The 27,563-nt window shown below is 34.7% G+C and overlaps 2 protein-coding genes across 2 annotated transcripts; both read right to left on the bottom strand.

Annotated features, from left to right (window-relative positions):
* Nucleotides 1-198: 198 nt before the first annotated feature.
* On the bottom strand, nt 199-12,670 carry LOC135627152 (arabinosyltransferase XEG113-like). Its single transcript, XM_065133149.1, has 13 exons — nt 12,247-12,670; nt 11,078-11,317; nt 10,785-10,990; nt 9,439-9,544; nt 8,563-8,819; nt 6,896-7,031; nt 5,834-5,928; nt 5,681-5,734; nt 4,884-4,997; nt 1,344-1,442; nt 1,138-1,257; nt 586-672; nt 199-491 (listed from the first exon to the last, which is right to left on the bottom strand). Exons 1-13 carry the CDS (start codon nt 12,452-12,454, stop codon nt 324-326), a joined length of 1,890 nt encoding a protein of 629 aa, XP_064989221.1. The 5' UTR covers nt 12,455-12,670; the 3' UTR covers nt 199-323.
* Nucleotides 12,671-14,679: 2,009 nt separating this feature from the next.
* LOC135626337 (arabinosyltransferase XEG113-like) lies at nt 14,680-26,076 on the bottom strand. Its single transcript, XM_065131566.1, has 12 exons — nt 25,875-26,076; nt 25,582-25,787; nt 24,250-24,355; nt 23,317-23,573; nt 21,337-21,472; nt 20,257-20,351; nt 20,104-20,157; nt 19,308-19,421; nt 15,709-15,807; nt 15,502-15,621; nt 14,944-15,030; nt 14,680-14,850 (listed from the first exon to the last, which is right to left on the bottom strand). The coding sequence occupies exons 1-12, from the start codon at nt 26,074-26,076 to the stop codon at nt 14,680-14,682; spliced, it is 1,647 nt and encodes a 548-aa protein (XP_064987638.1).
* Between the last annotated feature and the right edge of the window lie 1,487 nt (nt 26,077-27,563).

The raw sequence follows: 27,563 nt of genomic DNA, 5'->3' as shown, positions 1-27,563 counted from the left end.
TCTATATTTTTTAAAAAAAATTAAAATTTTGGGGTTCAATTATAAACATAAATTTTTTTATGTCTAGGAGTACCAAAAATATTTCTTACACACAATATAATTTACATGAATCCATCTAACATTGTTAAAAATCAACTCTAGAGAATGAGCGAGGAAGAGAGAAAGAGAGAAAACATAGATATTGAAAACCTCCGGTCTAAAATTAGATATCGTTCCAAAAGTACCACATCAAGTTGTCAACTTCTTTGAGAGAGAACAAATAAACAAAGTCATACACATGATGATGATCTTTCATGACAAGCAAAAATAATATTTTAATCTGTTTACCAAGGTGGATGATCATCATGTCTAGTTCGAGGTGGTTTAGGTTTCCATCCTGGTTTTTCATCCCAGTACATGTCATAGTATATGTGGCCAGGGTCACGATTCTTCATGCAGCACCAATTTCCAACGTATCTCTTCACACGACTTCTAAATTTTGCTTCTCTTGCCTAAATCAACTCATCACGATATCATCTAGAACAAAATAGTGATATAGAGAAACAATATTTAGCCACCAATAAAAAAAGATACGATAATGCTTACCTCATCACTGAACCCTTGGAAGGCATTCGTCATGGATGAAAAGTGCAAGACTTTGATATCTTTGTACTGCGAGAATACTTGCATGTACTGTAAGACAAATTGGCAAACTATTTAGTAAAGCTTCTGAACTCTTTTAGAGTACATCAATAAAAGCTTCAAGTATCTACCTGTTTCATGGAAAAAAATACAAAATAATCAGATTCATGTGTCATGACTCTCTGATTAACAAACTATAAGACAAAAAGTAACAAAGTCCGTTAAAACACAAATATATGTTTCTAGAGCTTGTAAGGAAAAGCCGGATCTTTGCTCTGTTTTCTTGCATTGTATGAAGAGGCTTTCAAAGAACACAGAGAAAATGAAAAATGAAAAGTCTAAGGTTTAAAGTTCGAAGACTAGAATACTGAGTGGTCTGCTTTGTGACTGAACTTTGCTTAGTTGATACCATTAGAAAATGTGCTCTCACCAAATGAACAGACAATCTCATCCTACCACCATTATTATGATCTTAAACCCTTACAGAATCAAAATTTAATCATTAGACGAACGTACCATCTGTTCAGTGCTATTTCTAGGAAATTGGATGAAACCATGGCTACTTGTTTCATTGGATATATTGCATTCTTCAGAATGTGCATCACAAAGTTGAACATTAAGTAATGATTCCTTCACCTGAATCCATAATAAAAAAAGTTATTTGAATTGAAAGATATATATGAGCAGCTAAGTATTGCAAACTGATACAACAATAGCTTTACATGTTTGGGCACTGATGGATTCTGCAAGAATGAGTACTCCCTGAAATGAATTTGTGGGCCAAATACTTCTTCAGAAAGGCCGCGGAGCATGGTAGGAATCTGCAAAGGTGAATCAACTATAATTAGATGATAAAAAATGTGGCAGCAGGCATAACAATTATAACATGCAAAAACAGTTTACATGTAGTGCAAGTAGAAAAAAAACAAGCAGTGAGATGCTGTAAATATAATCAAGTATATACTTCCATTCAGACTGCAAAAGACTGTCCTTTTAAAATAACTAATTAATAATGACAACAAAGAGTAAAGAAACTTTATTCCCAACTATTATAGATGGAATTGCCAATGGATCTCCTCTTTGTTGCTATGGAAGGTATCAAGATTCTAAATAATGGTCCAATACAAGTTTCAACATTTGATCAGACCACTACGGTACTAGTATATCGAGCAGTATATTCTTTGTTACCAAATGCAAAGAAGAAATTATCCAAGCGCAAAAGCAATGTAAAAATGGATAAAGCTTAGAGATTAGAGAATACCTATTTTATCGAATCTAAAGAAGATAAAACCACACTCTATGATCAAAGAACGAACAGAAATTGGTATAAGAATCTATTGGTTGAAGGAGAATGGATGAAATGTTTTGGGAAAATATAGTACACGATCAATAAGTTGAGCATGTGCAATCAACTTAATTTGAACCGGTGAGTTAAAAATGATATGACAAACTGCAAAGTCATGGCAAATAAAATTTTATAAGATAATTTCCAGTTTCCACATGGACAAACAGACCTACCTGCAATATTAGAGCAATTGAAGGAGATTTAGTCAACATAGGTTTTCTTAGAATTTAATTGTAGCAAAGTAAATGCATATTAATATTTAAATTTCAATGCTAAGGATCAGTTCTGCTTGGGAATAACATCAAGAAAATAATTTCTAATTACTGGAATTATGGAGTATGGCATTTAGTAGACCAACTACCTCTATCCCTTCTGTAACAGGAAAGCTCATCAAGATTCAACTCTTGGCAGGCCCACAGTATAGAACAAATGCGAATGTAAAAGAAGATGCTCTTGAAATAATATGTATGTTAAAATTTTAATTGAAGAACAATATGCCCTTACTTCCGATCAAGGCTACTCTTGCCCCTATACGTGCTTTATAGTATTCCAAAAAAACCGGTGCACAAGGCTTCTGCTAATGCAGGGTTTGAAAAGAGTTAATGTATGCAACCTAATCCCTAGATCTAAAGAGGTATTTTCTTATAACTTGAACCTGGTCTTCCATGTCATCGGAGCAATCTTATTTCCATACTCAGACTCACCCTTATTCTAACTTGCCCCTCTCTAATCTAAGTTATATTTAAACTGATACAAGCCACATTAAACAATATTACCACTATCATATTCTGACCTTAAGTAATTATTATTTGTCTTTTCTCTCTCAACACCATCCTCCTACTCTGTGAGCACTCATTTCAATGTCCACTTACAGAAAACATGAATTAAGGAGACTAAAGCTCTTGTCTATCGTACTTGTTGATGATTGTCAAACATACTTGATCTTCTCATCTAATGTTGCCAAGGTCATATTTGGTATCATGAATACATATTGTTTCAACTCTCAAAAGTAAGAAATATGACAACCAAGGAAAGAACCATGTATGATAGTTTGATAGACTTAATTTCAAAAAATTCGAGTAGAAAATTTTAATTTGCTTGAGTGATTCACCAAATAGTCAAGATAGGACAATTCTTGTTCTCTATATGACCAGACTAAAGTTTGTTCAATCAATTGCCAGATCAGATGAACACCCAGTCATTTATTAAAAAAAGATCTCTAATTTTTTAGAATAAGGAATTGTTTAAACTATCTCAGTGATTGGTCAATCAATTTTTTGCATGGATCCAAATATCACCATATCCTTACAAAGTGTACCATATCAGGCCAACTGTTTAATTTTACAAAATGTGTAGTACCTTATTCTGGTGTACCAACACTTCAGCTCATACTACTGTACCAAGTGGATAATGACACAAGGCAGGTATCTGACTTTTAGTTCCTTGGCTGTTAGAGCACTTGGATATTGCATATCTTCCATCCCACCACATCTTTTCATCTGCCCATACTACTTCATCTGTTGAGAGTTCAAATTCCTCATTCCTCTTACACCATCTTTTGTTCCCATTTGTACTTGCATCAGGGAATTTAATTTCCTATGGCTCGGTCCAAACTGAATGTTATTTACCATAACATTTGTAGTTAATCTTTTACCGTAAATTTCAAACAGTATTGACTAGTCTGTGCTTGAACAGGGATGCTGAACACCCAAAATAGGGTGGTGTCCTTTGTTTATTTTCTTATTTAAGTGGCTTATTTTCCTTTAAACACCATTGCCCGATGCGTAATGGCTCACAACTCGCGAGTGTCTCTCTGCTGTCTGTCGCTCAACTGCCCTATCACCCATCTCATCCTTGATGTCTCCTCTTCAATGGACTTCCTCTTCCTATGACATCCTCTTCCTTCTTATTCTCTCTAGTATGGTTCGACTTATCGATTTGTACCAATATATCGATCGACAATCGATAATATATACCAATGTATCGATACACGGTACGGTGGGACATACGAATAGACCGGTATGTACCACCTATACTGGTCCTATATCAGACTGGCATGTACTGCCCATATCGGGCAGTATGTCACGGTATGACGAACCATGCTCCCAATGACTTCCTTCCTCCTCCCCCTCCATCCCCACCTCCCCCCATAGAATGACATTCCATGTGGCGATACATTGGAACAGACCAGACTTGTACCAATCTGTCCATAGACTAGCATGGACCCAATACCCAAAATTGAAAACCTTGTTCAAGATCATTGGAATTCCTAGATAAAACTGTGTGTGACAAGTGGCAAAATGGAACACTATGGAAATTAAGTTTACAGGATTAAGGGCTAAAAGCATATAGCCATAAACTTCGAAAACTAGCTAAACGGAAATTAGTCCATTCCCCCAAACCATAGTGATTAAATAGCAGGGAAAATCTGATTCCGTACATCATGAATGAGCAGGAAGATCCCACATTGTTCTTAGAATTTTAATAACCAAATCAATGCAGCCTAATGGAGAATGTGTAGGTACAAATAATTCAAGGAAGCCAAGAGCAACAAGATAAAATAATTCAGACCACCTAAACAATCATCTTAAAATTGAAGATGCAAGAAAATTAACTTTGATCTATTTGTAAGAACACAACTCATGCTAAAACTTTTTCCACATAGTTAAAGTCCAGGTATATGTGCTATTTGAGGGCGAGCTTTCATACAAAGATAAGGTTTGTCCCAAATGACCTACCATTTTGCTGATCCTTTGGAATTTAAACTCAATGGAAAAGAGCAAATAAAACCCATAATTTTATGATCCAAGTTAGCAAGTAAATGGCAAGAAAAGATACTGAAGGAAAATGCCCATTCATTGATAATGTTTTAGGAAACTAGCAAGAGAGTGCACACTAATCTAACAAATCTAATTACCTCAAACAAGTGGTCCATAGGGCATACAAAAGGTTGCTTGGTCAGTGTCCCTATCAAAATTCCATGATGCAAATACCACAATCTGTCAAACCGGCACCATAATCGAGGCATTACCTAAACATAGACAAGGAATATGAGTCAGAATTATTGCAACCACAGCAGTCAAGCTCGTTGAATAATAATTTCACAACAATGTCCTGTCAATTGTTAATGTGTCAATTCTGTGTGTTTTATGTTGCTAATGTATAACAAGCCTCATATTGCATACTGCAGAAGACTGCGCTCGTTGTGTGATGAGAACAAAGTTGACCTTCCATCATTATTCTATGATGGAATCAGAATCTCAAAATTAGACACAAAATTCAATTATCTGATACTCCATGAATTTTAGTTAAAGCAACACCCATTAACATTACAATTCTCGAGCAACAACTAATGAATAATAAGCTCCTTAAAAATAAGGATTTTGAGAAGTAAATGCTTCTCAGCTCAATGGCCATTTGGAATTTAATTAGATGATAAATTAATTGCACAATTTAATGAAATGTTTATCAGTATCTGCATGGACAAAAAGTTTTGCCGACATGTACATACATTGTTTTCAAAAGTGCACAATTTGTTAAAAGAGAAGGGATCTTCGAAAGATCCTATCTTCTGAAGCTATTTATTTCAAAAATCACCATACCAGAATATCAAGGAAAAAGATCCCTTTAAAGTTTAAACTATGCATATAAGATATCTTTTACAAAATCTCAGCAGGTCAAGTTTAATTTTTTAATTGGTGAAACCTCACTCACCAGTGTTCGGTTCAACAGAGAAGCAACAGCAAGTGCAGTTCTTATCTGCCTCAACTGAAACATGCAAATAAGAATGTCACTTGACCAGTTAATTCCTTGGACATCTCTCCAAATCTCAATAAAAAATGCAAACATTTTATAATATTATCTTACCTGGTAATTAACCAATGAGAAGTGTGATTGTACGGTATGTGGCCCATCCAGCAACAAACTCTTAGGAATACCAGGTTTGAATGATAAGAAACCTCCTGCAAAGACACAAACCGAGTCAGAAGGATAACAAGCATGACAACATAACATAGTTTTTGGAAGAATTAAACATAAGCGTCCAGTAACCGAGCAAGCAAGCCTGATGAGATAGACACTAGACTCTGGAATGTGTAGGGTGTGCTGAATTTTCTACCAACATTTTGTTGATTGCGATGCTCTAGTTCTTGCTCCAGACCTCAACTAAATACAGTCATACCAAAGATTGGGTATTACTGAACTTTCCAAAATGAACACCATCCAAATACATGAATCTCATAATTTTTTCGCATATTTGTGGTAGGTACAGGTACATATTTTTGGCATTTTACATCTAATTATTGTGTTTACATGTTAGTTAGAATTTCTTTGTCACCTAGAATACATACTACTTTCAATTTTTATTCGATATATGTTTCTATTTGGTATTTTTATTGTATTCTATATTAAGATCACTTCATTGTTATCAATATTGATTATACTAGGCTCATTTATATGTGAGAAAGAACCCTAAATTAAGATTTCTTTTATTTTTCTCAGATTTTTTAGTACTTTTCTAGTATCATGGTACACGCCAACATAACATGTATTGATACACTGATACAACAAGAGTCATACTAGTCTAGGCCCTGTATGCTGGTACAAACCAAAGCAATTCAGATCGAGACTTGGACTGTCGGGGTCTGATACACGGTATTGTATTCCTTGCATACTCCACATGAATCTATAGCTTATGTAAGCTTTTCAATGGATAATTTCTCAAAAATTCATCTCAAAAATCACATAGCACTAGTACTGGTTTTCAGTGTTTGGGGAAATATTTTTCACTTATTACCTATCAATATTACAACTCACTTTTGAATTGTGCAGTAAAAGTCAAGTACAAAAAAAAAGTTGTCAACCAGCAAAGACATTTAGCTTAGTATGAAAAAGTTGAATTTTACCAGATGAGATGAGAAGAAAGAATACCTGGTGTATCGTAATATGCAGGTTGGTCATAGAAAAGCATAGCCTCACGTAATCTATGGCGCTTTCCATCGGAACCTGAATATTGGAAGGTAGTATGCACAGCGTATGGTTCCAGTTTGAGTTGCTGGGGCATTGCCTGCCAGTTCATTTAAAAGAATTGTTGCATGGTCATTCACATTTATTTGGTTTAAAGGAGAGAATACCATACAACAAATTATACAATAACCATAGTTGGATAAGCAACAATGAACTAATAGTTCTAAGAACAACAACAACATCAAAGCTGTAAGTCCCAACTATTTGGGGTCAGCTACATGAATTTTTTATTGTCATTAAGATATGTAAAAATTTATATGTAAAAATTCTTGCACCACTAACATTAATTATTTCATCTCTTTTGACAACCATATCCAAATGTCTCTTAAGTACATGCTCACATCATTTTAAACGACTTTCTCTCATCTTATCCTTTGACAAACATTTTTTATACATAGTTATTCACGAATAAAAATATTTTTTTCTATATTTTCTAGTAACTCCACACATCAATCTCAGCATTCTTGACTACCTAATACTCATATTTATAAACCATTGTTGGTCTCACAACTAATAAAAATTTTCTTTTAATCTTAAAGGTATCTGATGATCACACAAGACTCCTGACACCCCTCATCATTTTAATCAACCTATTTTTACTTTATGAATAATATCTTTGTCAATCTCTCCATCCTATTGAATAATTGATCCAAGATACCTAAAGCTTTTGCTTAAAAGGAATTCTAGTCCATCTAATTTAACTATATTCTCTTATCCATTTCTAGAAGCACTAAAATTATATTTTATATATTCAGTTTTAGTCCTATATAATCTAAAACCTTTACTTTCTTAAGTTTGCCTTCATAACTCAAGTTTATAATTAATTTCAAATAGACTCTAATCAATTAAGACAATATCATCATCTAATAATATACATCAAGGAGGTCTATCATGTAGGTGACTAGTTAGTTCTTCCATTATCAATGTGAAAAAATAGGGACTTGATGCAGATCCTTGAAGTAATCCTATGCTAATAGCTATGCTAATAGGAAACTCCCTAGACACTCTCCCTATAGTTTTGACACTAGTAACTATAGTATCATATATATCTTTAATAACATCAATATAATTAGTGGATACATCGTTCTTTTCTTAAACCCACCATAATAAATCGTTAGGAACCCCATCATAGGTTTTCTTTGAGTCAATAAAATTCATATGAAAATCTTTTTTTTTCTCCCTATACTTTTTCGTTAATTATCTTAATAAATAAATAACTTCTATGATTGATCTTCCAAGTATAAAACACAATTGATTTTAGAGATATTTGTTTCAAACCTTATCCTACTTTAAATAAATCTTTTTTAAAGTTTCATAATATGAGTCATGATAATAACTCCTCTATAATTTGAACAATTTTATGTCACACTTATTTTTGTAAATTGATACTAAAAACTTTTTCTCCATTTATTAGGATAATAGCTCCAAGGACAATTAGAAAAAAAAGAATTGTTGCTTAGGATTTATATTATATGGTTAAAAACATAGAATAACATACCATAAACTTTACAATAACCACAGTTGGATGAGTAAATGAATTAACAGCTACAAAGACAATAAAAAAGAACTACCTGGACAAAGTATGTGTGCCCACTGCAAAATATGCTTGCTGGCAAAAGACCGACCTTAAGAGTCCCATCATAAGCATAAAAAAGTCCACTTTCTCCTTTAAGTGATGGTCCTAAAACTTGGTGGACAAGATCATTAAAGCCAGCCTGGTCCCATTTCTCATCATCACCCAAAAGTAAATCTTTCCACTCCTTAGCTAGCCTTTTCGCAGAGTCAGTGGGACGCCAGTGAAACATTCCAATATTGTAGGCAGTAGTTACTACAAACAATAGAAGGGAAAAATATTAGTTAATGATCCTCGAACTATCAAAGTCAAATTTTGATGAAAGAAAACTTTAAAGAAACTTAAGAAAGGGTTAAGGAAAGAAACGAAAGTGCAGATGCTCTGTATTAGCCTTACTATGTTTTGGCTTGCACTTTGCATGGCACCAAAACAAGTGCCATTTTACTACAACATGTGTCAGCCATGTGGACATATGCAAACTTAAACACTAAGTTTTCTACAGTCTAGTTTATAGGCTCCTTCATAGAACCTGACATCAGCAACATTGTTTGATATCTTTGAATAAATTTTATGACTAACAACTAAAAAAGTAACTCGGATGATATATTTGATAATACTAAGATTCACTCAACTATATAGGACCTACTGAGTAATTTTTTTAGGTTATATTTTCTACAGGAAATAAGATTCTGGGTCAAAAATTTTGTACGTGATAAGGTCCAACATTTTAGATACTAATACTACCTATACCACAATCTTATTATATCAGTACAACTTGGCATATTAAAAAAAATTCAAGAATGTTTAATATATCTGTACCAGCTAGTGTGGTTATTACTTATTACCAAGATTCATTGACATTAGTAGAAAATACCATTATGCCAGTCTTCCAAACTGTCATCAGTTGTTGTTGGTCTAAGATGATCGGTTGATGTTAACAAATCTGCCTCAGGAAAACGAGCAAAATATGGAAGTGGATTCTGTTCCAAGCAAAAACACATACTAAATCATTTATAATATGAGACGAGAATAAACAGTAAAGAATGCTTTGAGTGAACTATCCAATTTAATAGATATAATTCAAGAACTGCTTGGGCCAAGCAAATCAACAAAAGAAATTTGCTTATATCCTGGTAAGTCCCAGGAAAGATTTAACTCTGGCAAAGCTTGATAAAAATTGAGAGAATTTCATTCTTATTCTAACTGCATTACATACAAGAACAAGAATTGAGCAAAAGATATAGCTTGGGCTTTGGAAAGCCAGTTTTGCCTGATACTGACATGTAATTCCATTTGAAATCATCTTGCTTCGTCAAGAGGAATCCAACATTCCAAACTAGAGCCGGTGCATTGCCCTAATTATTTTTAATCCAAAACTACAATTTACATTATTAAGAACACTTATTAAAGTGTGCATTCCGAGGAGACCTACCAAGCTACAAGAAGCTTTTGTGACAAGGCACGATATCCAGAGTATTTTCTACATTCATATGTTCATCCATATCCTGACTCCGTCACTTCTTTTGACTTAGTTGAAGATTACAAGGCACGATATCCTAAAGTTTTTGCTATATCAAGATTGGTCTAAACCCTCTTGGTTATCTTAAAAGGAATTGTACATAAACATGGCAATTGGAAGTTTCTATCAAACATATTCCATATCACATTTCAAGTTATTTCTTTGTCAATTTTAATTATGTGGATATCATAAAATAGTCACAATTGGCCTGGGTGACGCTAAGTTCTTGTAGCATGGTGAAAATTTCGAGTTTCCAAAATTAGGTACCATAAATTTGGAAATGGCAAGCATATTTAAATCATTTCTCCAGTAACAATCCATAAAAAAAAATGGTCTGTAATATAGAAAAGATAATCATAGATTAAACATGCAGGCCTTATATATGGTCTGATCCCCAGAACATGTATACAGCCTCCAAGGTATAAAACTTCACATGTGCAGGAACATTTGCTTATATCAGGTTACACAAGGTTATAATGATCAAACTGTTATCAGGTGCACTAGGTGCTACATACAAAAAGGTACAAGAGAACATCTATAAGTTCAGCTAACAAAGACAGACATCAAGATCTAAATTTTAGCATATCCAGAATAAGTAAAACATGAACTATTGATGAGATCCAAGAAAGGTTATAAGGTTGTGACATTCTACACCTATGGACTATCAGATCAAAAATAACAGAATTGAAACTGGTGTATACCTTTAACCAAACCATATCTGTATCACACATTAGCAACTCATAACCAAACGGTAGGAGAGCATTTATCAACAATACTTTTTCCCTTCCCATTTTGTGAAATTTGGACGATCCCCAGCCAACATCTACTGTTACCATTTTGCTGCCCATGTCAAAAACAGGAATGCCTTTCCAATACAAAGCCTCCAATAATCTGATATCCATAGCACCTATATCCGAAACGAGAACTCTGATAAGTGTTATGTGAACTTTTTGTACATATGAATCTAACGTTGCTTAAGAGGTGCCTAACTTACCAACAAGAATGTTAAAAATATTAAGATCCGTTAGGTGTTTGACCCAATTCAATATAAAGTCCAGGAATGCATGGTTCCCAAATGTCACAATGATGATATTATCTTTTGCACGGTGCTTCACCATCTCCTTGGTTAGCTGAAATGACTTCAGATCAGGCAATCTCCTATCAATGGGCACATCCCATATCGCTCTTGTGAACATGTCTGAAGGCTCTCTTTGCAGCTTAGGTGTTCTAGTTACTGTCAAAAAAAAAAAAAAAACTTTCTTAGGTTTACTCAGATTGCTACAGAAAAGGCATAAGAATTCAAAATTAGTATGTTACAACAAATCTAATAAGAGCCTAACATCTAATTACAGCATAGCTCCTCTTCAGCCTTTCTTTTGACAACAAAACAACTTCAATAGAATGGTGACAATCAAGGTAGAGGTAGCAGAAATTATTAATTGTGTACTAATTTAATCGAGTGCTTTTCATTGTAAATTAACAACATATATTTATCCGAGTGAAGCTTTATTGATCAAAAGAGCATCTGAGACCCACTGAATAAGCAAAAAATTGGCAACTGTAGAACATTCACTCTTTAGAGTGATGCTTAGCAACAACAGAGACATTTCAGGGGAAGTGATTTCTTATTGAGCACGCAGTCAATCAAGCCACTGAAGATCCATTCATGGGTTCGCAGAAATCTACGCTTGTATTTCAACAGTATTTGTTACAGAAAAAGGTAGAAGTAACTAAACGACCGTTTCCTAACATATTACGTGCCCTACAGACTTTCATCTTCAGTTGGAACTCGACTTGTAGCCAGTAGAGAAGGCAAAGTTTTTGTGATTTTTAATGCATTTACTAGATCATATATTTATTTTCTTCTTTGCCAATTCAGCATGTTGAAGAGACTCTTTAGTAACATTCCGAAGCCGTCATATCACAAAACTTAGACCGAGAGACGCACAAATTGGTGCTCAAAGCATGATACGAAGAGGGACAAAACATATCTGCGCACTTGGGAATCGAGGAGCAATGAACCATAAAAAGAAGAAAAAAAGCTATGAGCAGAATCAAGACTATCCTAATATTGCGTAACAAAGATACACACATAAAGACAGCATCGAAACAACAAGAACGCGCTAATGGAAGAAGAAAAAGAAGAAGAATTTGACCGGTTACCTATCGGCGATGGAGGAGGAGGAGATGTCGAGGGAGGAGAAGAAGACGACGAGAAGAGCGACGTTACTCCTTCGCCGACGCCGGCAGCGGGTGAGGTGTAGAAGGAGGAGAGAATGACAAGAGCAGAAAATACGACGCTGGCAACAACCGCAGCATAGATCGTCAAAAACACGGTTTTCCCGTCCGGGAAAGGATTGCGCGTCGCCATTCGAAGAAGAAAAATGCGAGAAGGTAGGTATATCAGACGCCCGAATCAATTCGCCTCCTTTCCTTACTCGTACAATCCCCGGCCCTACTCTCTCCTCCTCTCGGCGATCGCATCCATGCCTCGACTTCCGTTGTCCAAAACCCTCCACACTCGTTTTGCTTTGTCCAAAGCCCTCACAAAATCGAACACCGACAACGATATCATGTCATCTGGTGGCTTAATTTAGTGTGTATGGTGTATGAATAATATATATAGTGAGGGAATTAAACCGTCGTCGTCGTCGGTTGTTTTAGTTGGGTTCTGCTGCGGCTTAAATTTGAATGTTGCATTACAAAATTGATAGGAGCGGCATCACCAAATCTCGAGGAGATTGGGGCCCCCCTAAAATGACTCTGGTTCAACTCACCTGCATCGTAGTTACCAAATCGGACCAAACGTGGATCCTACTGATTCACTGGGACTACGTGTTCTGTAGTGTGTCATTAAAACCATTCTATTCATACATGCATTTTATTTATATAATAAAACGAATACATTATTTGAAAAATATTTTATTGATATAAAATTAGTATGTGGGCATGGCATGTATGGAACTCTCTTCCGGCCAACATCATCTTTACTTGAGTTCTATAGGAATGATTAATCGTGTGGCGCCAACAGACTGATGATTTAGTTTGGTGCCATGGATTTGTCACTCGACGTTCACAGATTCAATGTATGAATCACTGATAGTCCAATGATGCATGTATTTGGTCTCGATTAACGGTGTTCAAATCGGTTTGAACTAAAACGTCAAGGGTCTAACTAAACCAAATCATTTTTTCCGAGCTACCCACTCGAACTAATTCCAAACCGATTCATCATGTTTGGCTAACCGTTTAACTAATCTTTAATTTTAAATAACTTATAATATATATATATATATATAAGTATTTCGTGATTCAATTCGGACAATAAACTCAATTAGATCGATATCTTTTAAATTAAAATTAATTCGATTCAGTTCGAATCAAAACTGTTTATAGCATTCAAAACCAAACCATTGATGAATCGATTTGGTTCAGATTTGGTTCAGGTTCAATTCGGGAACAACTCTACTCTTAACATTTGTCATAATTTTCACATAATGTTCGTTCATTGAGAGGCTCTTACTTTTGCTAATCATCTTTAACTATGAAGTTCTTTGGATCCACACTAAGCTAAGCATTAGAAAGGCTTTTTATTGGGTATACCCCTATGTAGATTAAGGTTTCAGCTTGAATCACACAAACTTTCAACTTCGCAACCTATTATGATAATAATTAATTTATTATTTTTTAAAAGATAAATGATAAAGGGGGGTTTTGATATGAAGGCTCTACAATAATATAACAAGGTATTTGTCAACTAATATAGCTAGCACCGTGATAATTGTGTATGATACATCATCGTTAGACTACTATTTAGATATTAAAAAAAAAATATCAGATAATAATATGAATGCCCAATACTTTATAAACAGATATGATTCATTATATCCGATGAGCATGAGTTGGATGCTAGAAAAACGGGCTGACGGTGTCTTATGTAAGATGGTAAAAGAATGGAATTATACTAAAATAAAATGACTTCATAAATGATGATGGACGATTAAACATAAAAACGAACAAAAAAATATAAGAATAAAAGTGGGAGAATAAAATATAATAATAATAATAATAAACAATCAACGATCGATGACGATGGAGGGAGAAAAAAGATTGAAGGGATGGTCAAAAGATTTGATGATCCAATTTTTTTTTATTTTGGGAGGGAGAGAAGATTTTTAAAATCAAATTAAAAAATATTATTATTATAAATCACCTCTACATGAGAAAAGGAGGATTCATTAGTAGGAGGTAATGAATGACCAATCACTAATAACATATATACAAAAAGTGAGTGAGAGTGAGAGAGAGAAACAAACACGATGTAGGAAATCTCATCTGTCTAAAACCTAGACATCGTCCCAAAAATGTTAAATTGAGTTATCAACTTTTTTGAGAGAAAGAATAAATAAATAAAAAGAGAAAAATTGTCTGTTAAAATCATGCAACCTGTTCAATTTTATTCCGTACAAAGAGAAGAACTTTTGAGAAAAAAATAATATTAGAAAATTCTCATTTATACGATGGATAAAGCTTTCGACAGATATAATTATGCCTGAAGTCGCACAATAGTCTTTCATGACAAGCAAATATAATATTTCAATCCCAAGGTGGATGATCATCTTCACTAGTTCGAGGCGGTTCAAGCTTCCATCCTGGTTTCTCATCCCAGTACATATCATAGTATACGTGGCCAAGGTCACGATTCTCCATGCAGCACCACTTTCCAACGTATCTCTTCACGCGACTTCTAAATTTTGCTTCCCTTGCCTAAATCAACTCATCACATTATCATCTAAAATAAAATAGTGATATAGAGAAATAATTTTTAGCCATCGATAAAAAGGGTATGATAATGCTTACCTCATCACTGAACCCTTGGAAGGCATTCGCCATGGATGAAAAGTGCAAGACTTTGATATCTTTGTACTGGGAGAATACTTGCATGTACTATAAGACAAATTGGCAAACTATTTAGTAAAGCTTCTGAACTCTTCTAGAGTACATACATCAGTAAAAGCTTCAAGTATCTACCTATTTCATGGAAATAAAATAAAATAATCAGATTCATGTGTCATGACTCTCTGATTAACTAACTATAAGACAAAAAAGTAACAAAGTCCGTTAAAACACAAATATATGTTTTAAGAGCTTGCAGGGAGAAGCAGGATCTTTGCTCTGTTTTCTTGCATTATATCAAGAGGCCTTAGAAGAACACAGAGAATATGGACAACAAGATAAAGTCTAAGGTTTAAGGTTCCAAAACTAGAATACTTAGTGGTCTGCTTTATGACTCAACTTTGCTTAGTTGATACCATTAGAAAATGTGCTCTCACCAAATGAACAACAATCTCATCCTACCACCATTATTATGATCTTAAACCTTTAAAGAATAAAAATTTAATCATTAGATGTACGTACCATCTGCTCAGTGCTATTTCTAGGAAATTGGATGAAACCATGGCTAGTTGTTTCATTGGATATATTGCATCCTTTGGAATGTGCATCACAAAGTTGAACATTAAGTAATGATTCCTTCACCTGAATCCATAATAAAAAAAAGTTATTTGAATTGAAAGATATGTATGAGCAGCTAAGTATTGCAAATTGATACAACAATATCTTTACATGTTTGGGCACTGATGGATTCTGCAGGAATGAGTACTCCCTGACATGAATTTGTGGGCCAAATTCTTCTTCAGAAAGGCCACGGACCATGGTATGAATCTGCAAAGGTGAATCAACTCTAATCATATGATTGAAAAAGTGGCAGCAGGCATATCAATTATAACATGCAAAAACAGTTCACATGCAATGGAAGAAGAAAAAAACAAGCAGTGAGAGGCTGTCAATATAATCAAGCATATACTTCCATTCATACTGCAAAAGACTGTCCTTTTAAAATAATTAATTAATAATGACAACAAAGACTAAAAATACTTTATTCCCAATAATTATAGATGGGATTGCTAATGGATCTCCTCTTTGTTGCTACGCTCGGTATCAAGATTTTCAATACTGGTCCAATACAAGTTTCAACATTTGATCAGACCACTATGGTACTGGTATATTGAGCAGTATATTCTTTGTTACCAAATGCAAAGAAGAAATTATCCAAGCGCAAAAGCAACGTAAAAATGGATAAAGCATAGAGATTAGAGAATACCTATTTTATCGAATCTAATGAAGATAAAATCACACTCTACGATCAAAGAACGAACAGAAATTGGTATCAGAATCTATTGGTTGAAGGAGAATGGATGAAATATTTCGGGAAAATATAGTACACAATCAATAAGTTGAGGATGTGCAATCAGCTTAATTTGAACCCTTGAGTTAAAAATGATATGACAAACTTCAAAATCATGGTAAATGTAATGTTATAAGATAATTTCCACATGGAATAAGAGACCTACCTGCAAAATTATAGCAATTTAAAGAGATTTAGTCAACATATGTTTTCTTAGAAGTTAATTGTAGCAAAGCAAAATATTTTTTCAATAATTACAATTTCCAATAAATTGGTTATCCTTTTAAGTCAAACGAAACTAAGGAGACAATAATGCATATTAGAATTTAAGTTTCAATGCTAAGGATCAGTTCTGTTTTGGATTAACGTCAAGAAAATAATTTTTAATTACTGGAATTATGGAGTATGATATTTAGTAGAACAACTACCTCTACCCCTTCTGTAACAGGAAAGCTCATCATGAATCGACTCTCAGCAAGCCCACATTATATAACAAATGAGAATGTAAAAGAAGATGCACTTGAAATAACTGCGTGTATGTTAAAATTTTAATTTAAGAACAATATGCCCTTACTTCCAATCAAGTCTACTCTCGCCCCTCTACTTGCTTTCTAGTATTCCAACAAAAGCTGTGCACAAGGCTTCCGCTAATGCAGGATTTGAAAAGAGTTAATGTATGCAACCTAATCCCTAGAATTAAAGAGGTATTTTCTTATAACTTGAACATGGTCTTCCATATCAATCTTATTTCTGTACCTAGACTCACACTTATTCCAACTTGCCCCTCTCTAATCTAAGTTATATTTAAACTAATACAAGCCACATTAAACAATATTACCACTATCATATTCTGACCTTAATTAATTATTATTTATTTTTTCTCTCTCAACACCATCCTTCTACTGTGCGAGCACTCATTTCAATATCCACTTATAGAAAACATGAATTAAGGAGACTAAAGCTCTTATTTATCGTACTTGTTGATGATTGTCAAACATACTTGAGCTTCTCATCTAATTTTGCCAAGGTCATATTTGGTTTCATGAATGCATATTGTTTCAACTCTCAAAAGTAAGAAAAATGACAACCAATGAAAGAACCATGTTTGATAGTCTGACTTAATTTTTAAAAATTCGAGTATAAAATTTTAACTTGCTTGAGTGATTCATCAAATAGTCAAGATAGGACAATTCTTGTTCTCCCTAAAATCAAACCAAAGTTTGTTCATCAATTGCCGGATCAGATGAATGCCCATTCATTTATTGAAAAAAAGTTCTCTTATTTTTCAGAATAGGGAATTGTTTAAACTATCTCAGTGATTGGTCAATCAATTTTCTGCATGGATCCAAATATCACAGCATATCCTTACAAAGTGTACCATATCAGGCCAACTGCTTAATTTTGCAAAATGTGTAGTACCTTATTTTGTTGACCAACACTTCAGCTCATACTACTGTACCAAGTGGGTAATGACATAAGGCAAGTGTCCAACTTTTAGTTCCTTGGCTGTTAGAGCACTTGGATGTTGCATATCTTCCATCCCGCCTCATCTCTTCATCTACCCATCCTACTTCATCTATTGAGAGTTAAAATTCCCCATTCCTCTTGCATCATCTTTTGTTCCCATGTACTTATATCAAGGAATTTAATTTCCAATGGATCTATCTGAACTGACCATTATTTATCATGACATTTGTACTTAATCTTTTACCGTAAATTTCAGACAGTATTGACCAGTCTGTGCTTGAACCGGGATGCTGAACACCCAAAAGAGGGTGGTGTCCTCTGTTTATTTTCTTATTCAAGTGGCTGTTTTTTCTTTAAACACCATTGCCTGATGCATTATGGCTCACAACTCGCGAGTGTCTCTTTACTGTTTGTCGCTCAACTGCCCTGCCACCCGCCTCATATTTGATGTCTCCTCCTCTTCCATGGACTTCCTCTTCCTTCTTCCTTCTTTTATCTTATTTTCCATAGTATGATTCGTCTTCTCAGTCCATACCGGTGTATCGATCGGTCGTCGGTATAGTATGTATTGATATATCGACACATGGTATGGTGGGACATATTGATAGATCGGTATGTATCGTCTATACCAGTCTTCTATCGGACCAGTATGTACTGCTCATACCGGCAATACGCCACGGTACAATGAACCTTGTTTCTTACCACTTCCTCCTTCCCCTCCTTCCCCACCTCCCCCAATAGAATGGCATTCCGTGTGTCTCCATATGTTGCAACAGACCAGACTAGTACCAATCTGTCCATAGAATAGCATGGCCCAATACCCAAAATTGAAAACCTTCTTTAAGATCATTAGAATTCCAAGATAAATTTGTGCATGGCAAAACAGAACACTACGAAAATTAAGTTTACAGTATTAAAGGCTTAAAGCATATAGCCATAAACTTCGAAAACTGCCTAAAAGGAAAGAGTCTATTCACCCATACCATAGTGATTCATTAGCAGGTAAAATCTGATTCCATACATCATGAATGAGCAAGAAGATCCCACATTGTTCCGAGTATTTTAATAACCATATCAATGCATAAATGGAGAATGTGCAGGTACAAATAATTCAAGTAAGCCAGGAGCAACATGATAAAATAATTCAGACCACCTAAAAAATCATCTTAAAATTGAAGATGCAAGAAAATTAACTTTGGTCTATTTGTAAGGACAAAACTCATACTAAGACCTTTTCTCATAGTTAAAGTCCTGGTCTATGTACTATTTGAGCCTTGAGGGCGAGTTTCATACAATTATAAGGTTCATCCCAAATGACTTACCATTTTGCTGATCCTTCAGAATGTTGAACTCAATGGAAAAGAGCAAATAGAACCCATAATTTTATGATCCAAGTTAGCAAGTAAATGGCAAGGACAGATAATGAAGGATAATGCCCATCCATGGATAATGTGTTAGGAAACTAGCAAGAGAGTGCACAATCTACATACTAATCTAAAATTCTAATTACCTCAAACAACTGGTCCATCGGGCATACAAAAGGTTGCTTGGTCATTGTCCCCTCCAAAATTCCAGGATGTGCAAACCACATTCTTTCAAACCTGCACCATAATCGAGGCATTACCTAAACATAGACAAGGAATATGAGTCAGAATTATTGCAACCACAGCAGTCAAGCACATTGAATAATAATTTCACAACAATGTCCCGTCAACTGTTAATGTGTCAATTCTGTGTTTTATGTTCCTAAAGTGTAACAAGCCTCATATCGCATACTGCAGAAGACTAAGCTCATTGTTCTGATGAGAACAAAGTTGATGTTCCATCATTATTCTATGCTGGAATCAGGATCTCAAAAATTAGACACAAAGTTCAAGTATTTAATACTCCATGAATTTCCAGGAAGCAACTCACGTTAACATTATAATTCTCGAGCAACAACTAATGAATAATAAACTCCATAAAAAAAAGGTTTTTGAGAAGTAAATGGTTCTCAGCTCAATGGCCATTTGGAATTTGATTAGATGATAAATTAATTGCACAATTTAATGAAATGTTTATCAGCATCTGCATGGACAAAAAGTTTTGCCAACATGTGCATCCATTGTTTTCAAAAGAGCACAATTTGTGAAAAGAGAAGGGATCTTTGAAATATCCTATCTTCTGAAGCTATTTATTTCAAAAATCACCATACCAGAATATCAAGGAAAAAGATCCCTTTAAAGTTTAAACTATGCATATAAGATATATTTTATAAAATCTCAGCTGGTCAAGTTTAATTTTTTAATTGGTGAAGCCTCACTCACCAGTGTTCGGTTCAACAGAGAAGCAACAGCAAGTGCAGTCCTTATCTGCCTCAACTGAAACATGCAAATAAGAATGTCACTTGACCAGTTAATTACTTGGACATCTCTCCAAATCTCAATAAGAAATGCCAACATTTTGTAACATTATCTTACCTGGTAATTAACCAATGAGAAGTGTGATTGTAAGGTATGTGGCCCATCCAGCAACAAACTCTTAGGAATACCAGGTTTGAATGATAAGAAACCTCCTGCAAAGACGCAAACCGAGTCAGAAGGATAACAAGCATGACAACATAACATAGTTTTTGGAAGAATTAAACATAAGAGTCCAGTGGGCAAGCAAGTAAGCCTGATGAGATAGACACTAGACTCTGGGATGTGTGGGGTGTGCTGAATTTTCTATCATCATTTCGTTGAGTGTGATGCTCTAGTTCTTGCTCCAGACCTCAACTAAATACAGTCATACCAAAGATTAGGTATTACAGAACTTTCCAAAATGAACACTGTCCATATATATGAATCCCATAGATTTCTGGCATATTCGTGTTAGGTACAGCCGTACAGCGATATATTTTTAGCATTTTACATCTAATTATTGTGTTTACATGTTAGAATTTCTTTCTCACCTTCTCGTTGTATGTATTCTTTATATACTACTTTCAATTTTTATTCGATATATTTTTCGATTTGATATTTTTATTGTATTCTATCTTAACATCACTTTATTGTTATCAATATTGATTACACTAGGCTCACTTGTATGTGAGAAAGAACCCTAAATTAAGTTTTTTTTATTGATTTTTTAGTACTTTTCTAGTATCATGGTACATGTCGACATAACATGTATTGATAGGCTGATACAGACAAGAGTCAAACTAGTCCAGGCATTGTATGCTGGTACAAACCAAACCAATTCAAATCGAGACTTGGACTGGTAGGGTCCGATACATAGTATTGTATTCCTTGCATACTCCATATGTAAGTTTTTTAATAGATAATTTCTCAAAAATTAAAGCGCTCGACACAGCCTAGCATCTCAAAAATCACATAGCACTAGTCCTGGTTTTCAGTATTTGGGGAAATATTTCACTTATTACCTATCAATATTACAACTCACTTTTGAATTGTGCAGCAAAAGTCAAGTACCAAAAAAAAAAGTTGTCAACCAGCGAAGACATTTAGCTTAGTACGAAAAAGATGAATTTTATCAAATGAGATGAGAAGAAAGAATACCTGGTGTATCATAATATGCAGGTTGGTCATAGAAAAGCATAGCCTCACGTAACCTATGGCGCTTTGCATTAGAATCTACAAACTGGAAGGTAGCATGCACAGCATATGGTTCCAGTTTGAGCTGCTGGGGCATTGACTGCTAGTTCATTTAAAAGAATTGTTGCATGGTCATTCACATTTATTTGGTTTAAAGAGAGAGAATACCATACAACAAACCAAGGTTTGCCGTACCGGACTGTACCGCCCGGTACGGGCGGTACGTACCGGTCCGACAGGCCAGCGGTACGCGGACCGCTCCGTACCGTACCGACACTGTAGCAGTGTACAGTACAACTGTAGCAGTGTACAGTAATACTGTAGCATGTACAGTGCTCGGTACACGTGAGTGTACCGCTCGGTACACCTGGGTGTACCGAGCGGTATACCGTACCGTACCGGTACCGAGCCCGGGTCGAAACGCCGGTACGGTACGGTACGGCGAACCTTGCAACAAACTATACAATAACCACAATTGGATGAGCAACAATAAACTAATAACTCCAAGATCAACAACAATAACAACAAAACCGTAAGTCCCAACTATTTGAGGTCGACCACATGAATCTTTTACTGCTATTGAGATATGTAAAAAGTCATATATTTAGTTAAGTTCATAGTACTTCAATCTTTATTCATAGTTTCTGTTAAAGTCTTTTTAGGTCTTCCTCTACCCCTTCTCGTACCACTAACATTAATTATTTAATTTATTTTGACGATCATATCCAGATGTCTTCTAAGCATATGCTTATACTATCTTAAACGATTTTCTCTCATTTTATCTTTTATCGAGACGATACCAAATTGTTCACAAATAAGAGTATATTTTTTTCTATATTTCCTAATAACTTCACACATCCATCTCAACATTCCCATCTCGGCAACACAAACTTGTTGTATATGTTGTTTTAAAACTGTCCAACACTCTATCTATAAAGCATTGTTGGTCACACAATTGTCTTATAATTTTTTTTCTTTTAATCTCAGAGGTATCCAATAATCACATATTTAGCCATCCTATTTTTATTCTACGAATATCTCCATTAATCTCTTCATCAAATTGAATAATTGATCCAAGATACCTAAAACTTTTACTTAAACAGAATTCTAGTCCATCAAATTTAACTATATTTTCTTGTCTATCACTAAAATTATATTTTAAATATTAAGTTTTAGTTCTACTTAATCTAAAACCTTTAATTTCTAAAACTCGCTTCTATAGCTCAAGTTTATAATTAATTTCACTTTGGCTCTTATCAATTAAGACAATATCATAAGCAAATAATATACATCAGGAATATTTATCATGTAAATGACTAGTCAGTTTATCCATTATCAATATGAGATGATAAAGACTTATTACGGATCCTTGATGTAATCCTATGCTAATAGGAAACTCAATAGATACTCTCACTATAGTTCTAACACTAGTAACTATATTATCATATGTAACTTTAATAACATCAATATAATTAGTGGATATATATTTCTTTTCAAAAACCCAACATAATAAATCTTTATGAATTCTATAATAGGCTTTCTCTAAGTAAATAAAAATTATATGCAAATCTTTCTTTTCTCCCTAGGTTTTCTCATTAATTATCTTAATAAATAAATAGCTTATAAGGTTGATCTTCTAGGTATAAAATCAAATTGATTTTCAGAGATATTTGTTTCAAACCTTAACCTACTTTCGATAAATTTTTCCCAAAGTTTCGTAATATGACACATGATTTTAATTATTTTATAATTTAAATAAATTTATATGTCACCCTTATTTTTGTAAATTAATACTAAAAAAAATTCTTTCTCCATTTATCAGGATAACAGTTCCAAGAACAATCAGAAGAAAAAGAATTATTGCTTAGGATTCATATTGTATGATTAAAAACATAGAATAACATAGGGCATACTATACCATAACCAACAATCAAAAGGAACTACCTGGACAAAGTATGTGTGCCCACTGCAAAATATACTTGCTGGCAAAATACCCAGCTTAAGGGTCCCATTGTAAGCATAAAAAAGTCCGCTTTCTCCTTCAAGTGATGGTCCTAAATCTTGGCGGACAAGATCATTAAAGGCAGCCTGGTCCCATTTCTTGTCATCACCTAAAAGTATATCTTTCCACTCCTTAGCTAGTCTTTTCGCAGAATCAGTGGGACGCCAATGAAACATCCCAATATTGTAGGCATCATAGACTACACACAATAGAAGGGGAAAATATTAGTTAATGATCCTCGAACTATCAAAGTCAAATTTTGATTAAAGAAAACTTTAAAGAACTTTAAGAAAGGGTTAAGGAAAGAAAAGAAAGTGCAGATGCTCTGTATTAGCCTTACTATGTTTTGGCTTCCACTTTGCATGGCACCAAGACATGTGCCATTTCACTACATGTGTCAGCCATGTGGACATATGCAAACTTAAACACCAAGTTTTCTACAGTCTAGTTTATAGGTTCCTTCACAGAACCTGACAACAGCAACATTGTTGGATATCTTTGAATAACCTTTATCACTAACAATTAATAAAGTAACTAAGATGATATATTTGATAATACTAACAAAGACTCACTTGACTGTGAAATGAGTCATAAACAGAATGTCAGTTTTATTACTTTTGCCCAATTATAAAGGACCTACCAAGTAATTTATTGAGATCAGTTTTGCTACAGGAAATAAGAATTTAAAATTTTTTTATACATAATAATGTCCAACATTTTAGATACTAATACAAGTAATGGTACCTATACCGGAATCTTATTATACCAGTACAACTTGGCATATTAAAAAAAAAATCAAGAATGTTTAACATATCTGTACCAGCTAGTGTGGTTATTATTTATTACTAAGATTTATTGACATTAGTAGAAAATACCATTCTGCCAGACTTCCAAACTGTCATCAGTTGTTGTTGGTCTAAGCTGATCGCTTGATGTTAATATATCTGCTTCAGGAAAACGAGCAAAATATGGAAGTGGGTTCTGCTCGAAGCAAAAAACACATACTAAATCATTTACAATATGAAACGAGAAAAAACAGTAAAGAATGCTCTGAGGGAACTATCCAATTCAATAGATATAATTCAAGGACCGGTTGGGCCATGCAAATCAACAAAAGAAATTTGCTTATATCCTGTTAAGTCCCAGGAAAGATTTAATTCTACCAAAGCTTGATAAACATTGAGAGAATTACATTCTTATTCTAACTGTATTACAGACAAGAACAAGAATTGAGCAAAAGATATAGATTGGGCTTTGGAAAGCCAGTTTTCCTGATATTGACATGTAATTCCATTTGAAATCATCTTGCATCCTCTAGAGGAATCCAACATTCCAAACTAGAAATGGTGCATTGCACTAATTATTTTTAATCCAAAACTACAATTTGCATTACTAAGGACACCTATTAAAGTGTTTATTTGGAGGAGACCTACCATCCTACAAGAAGCTTTTGTGACGTAGACAAGGTGCACATTCCATAGTATTTTCTACGTTGATATGTTTATTCATATCCTTACTCCGTCACTTCTTTTCACTCGGTTGAAGATTAAAAGGCACGACATCTTATTGTTTTTGCTATATCAAAATTGGTCTAAACCCTATTGGTTATCTTAAAAGGAATTGTACATATACATGGTAATTTGAAGCTTCTATCAAACATATTCCATATCACATTTCAAGTTATTTCTAACTTTATCAATTTTAATTATGTTAATATCATAAAATAGTCAGAATTGGCCTGGATAACGCTAATTTCTTGTAGCATGGTGAAGATTTCATGTTTCCAAAATTAACTACCATAAATTTGGAAATGGAAAGCATATTTATATATGAAAATGGTCTGTAATATAGAAAAGATAAGTATAGATTAAACATGCAGGACTTATATATGGTCTGAACCCCAGAACACATATACAGTCTCCAAGGTATAAAACTTCACATGTGCAGGAACATTTGCTTATATTAGGTTGCACAAGGTTATAATGGTGAAACTATTATCAGGTGCACTAGGTGCTACATACAAGAAGGTAAAAGAGAACATCTATTAGTTCATCTGACAAAGAGAGACATCAAAATCTAAATTTTAGCATAAGCAGAATAAGTAAAACATGAACTATTGATGAGATCCAAGAAAGGTTATAATGTTGTGACATTCTACACCTATGGACTATCAGATCAAAAATAACAGAATTGAAACTGGTGTATACCTTTAACCAAACAGTATCTGTATCACACAATATGAACTCATAGCCAAAAGGTAGGAAAGCATTTATCAACAATGCTTTGTCCCTTCCCAGTTTGTGAAATTTGGACGATCCCCAGCCAATATCTTCTGCTATCATTTTGCTGCCCATGTCAAAAACAGGAATGCCTTTCCAATACAAAGCCTCCAATAATTTGGTATCCATAGCACCTATATCCAAAAAGACAACTCAGATAAGTGTTATGTGAACTTTTTGTACATATGAATCTAAGGTTGCTTATGAGGTGCCTGACTTACCAACAAGAATGTTAAAAAGATTAAGATCTGTTAGGTGTTTGACCCAATTCAAAATAAAGTCCAGGAATGCATGGTTCCCAAATGTCACAAAGATGATATTATCTTTCGCACGGTGCTTCACCATCTCCTTGGTTAGCTGAAATAACTTTAGATCAGGCATTTTACTGTCAACAGGCACATCCCATACGGCTCTTGTGAACATGTCTAAAGGCTCTCTTTGCAGCTTTAGTGTTCTAGTTACTGTCAAAAAAAAAAAAATTTCTTAGGTTTCCTCAGATTGCTACCGAAATCCAAAAAAGCAAAAGAATTCAAAATTAGTATGTTAAGACAAATCTAATAAGAGCCTAACATCTAATTACAGCATAGCTCCTCTTCAACCTTTCTTTTGACAACAAAACAGCTTCAATAGAATGGTGACAATCAAAGTAGAGGTAGCAGAAATTATTAATTTTGTACTAATTTAATCAAGTGCTTGCCATTGTAAATTAACAACATATATTTATCCAAGTGAAGCTTTATTGATCATAATAGCATCTGAGCTCCATTGAATAAGCAAAAAATGCCAACTGTAGAGTATTCACTCTTTAGAGTGATGCTTAGCAACAACAGGGACATTGCAGGGGACGTGATTTCTTATTGAGTACGTATTCAATAAAGCCACTGAAGATCCATTCATGGGTTCGCAGAAACCTATGCTTGTATTTCAACAGCATTTGTTACAGAAAAGGTAGAAGTAACTAAACGACCGTTTCCTAACATATTACATGCCCTACAGACTTTCATCTTCGGTTGGAACTACACTTGAAACCAGTGGTGAAGGTACAGTTTTTGTGATTTTTGATGCCTTTACTAGGCCATATATTTATTTTCTTCTCTGCCAATTCAGCATGCTGAAGAGACCCTTTAGTAACATTCCAAAGCCGTCATATCGCGAAACTTAGACCGAGAGACGAACAAATTGGTGTTCAAAGCATGATATGAAGAGGGACAATACAGATCTGGGCGCCTCGGAATCGAGGATCAATGAACCGGAAAAAGAAGAAAAGCTATGAGCAGAAGAGGTTGACCCTGAGCAGAACCAAGACTATCCTAATATTGCGTAACAAAGATACATGCATAAAGACAGCATCGAAACAACAAGAATGTTCTAATTGAAGAAGAGAAGAAAAAGAAGAAGAATTTGACTGGTTACCGTTCGGCGACGGAGAAGGAAGTGGAGGAGATGTCGAGGGAGGAGAAGACGACGAGAAGAACGATGTTCCGACAAGGTGTATGGATTTTCCGTTTCCTCCGTCGCCAGTGCCGGCAGTGGGTGAGGAAGTGTAGACCGAGGAGAGAATGAGAAGAGTAGAGAAGATGATGCCAGCAAAAGCCGCAGCATAGACCGCCAAAAGCACGGTTTTCCCCTCTGCGAGCGGATTGCACGTCGCCGTTCGAAGAGGAAGAATGCGTGAAGGTAGGTAGATCAGACGCCTTAATTTCTCATCTGGTCGCCTCCTTTTCTTACTCGTACAATCCCCCGCCCGACTCTCTCGTCTCTCGGCGACGGCATCCATGCCTTGTCCTCCGTTGTCGAACAACACGGTGGGATAACGATATGCGTTTCGCCTTTACACTGTTATTGTCTGCAACGGCACTAAACGCTCGACGCTCGTTTCGCTTCGTCGGAAGCCCTCACAAAATCGAACA

Source organism: Musa acuminata, chromosome BXJ2-11, assembly GCF_036884655.1.
Source record: "Musa acuminata AAA Group cultivar baxijiao chromosome BXJ2-11, Cavendish_Baxijiao_AAA, whole genome shotgun sequence".
NCBI lineage: Eukaryota > Viridiplantae > Streptophyta > Magnoliopsida > Zingiberales > Musaceae > Musa > Musa acuminata.
Note: the sequence above shows the minus strand (reverse complement) of the source record. Positions and strands in the feature narration are given on the sequence as shown.

Bases quoted from the DNA above. Each gene is read 5' to 3' on its own strand.
- LOC135627152 (XM_065133149.1), bottom strand. From the start codon at position 12,454: ATGGCGACGCGCAATCCTTTCCCGGACGGGAAAACCGTGTTTTTGACG. The intron at 10,991-11,077 runs GTAAGTTAGGCA...TTTCGGATATAG, and splicing joins TATTTTTAACATTCTTGTTG to GTGCTATGGATATCAGATTA. The intron at 9,545-10,784 runs GTATACACCAGT...TGCTTGGAACAG, and splicing joins CAGATATGGTTTGGTTAAAG to AATCCACTTCCATATTTTGC.
- LOC135626337 (XM_065131566.1), bottom strand. From the start codon at position 26,076: ATGTTCACAAGAGCCGTATGGGATGTGCCTGTTGACAGTAAAATGCCT. The intron at 20,352-21,336 runs GTATTCTTTCTT...GCGTCTTTGCAG, and splicing joins TGCATATTATGATACACCAG to GAGGTTTCTTATCATTCAAA. The intron at 14,851-14,943 runs GTAAGCATTATC...GAGTTGATTTAG, and splicing joins TCCAAGGGTTCAGTGATGAG to GCAAGGGAAGCAAAATTTAG.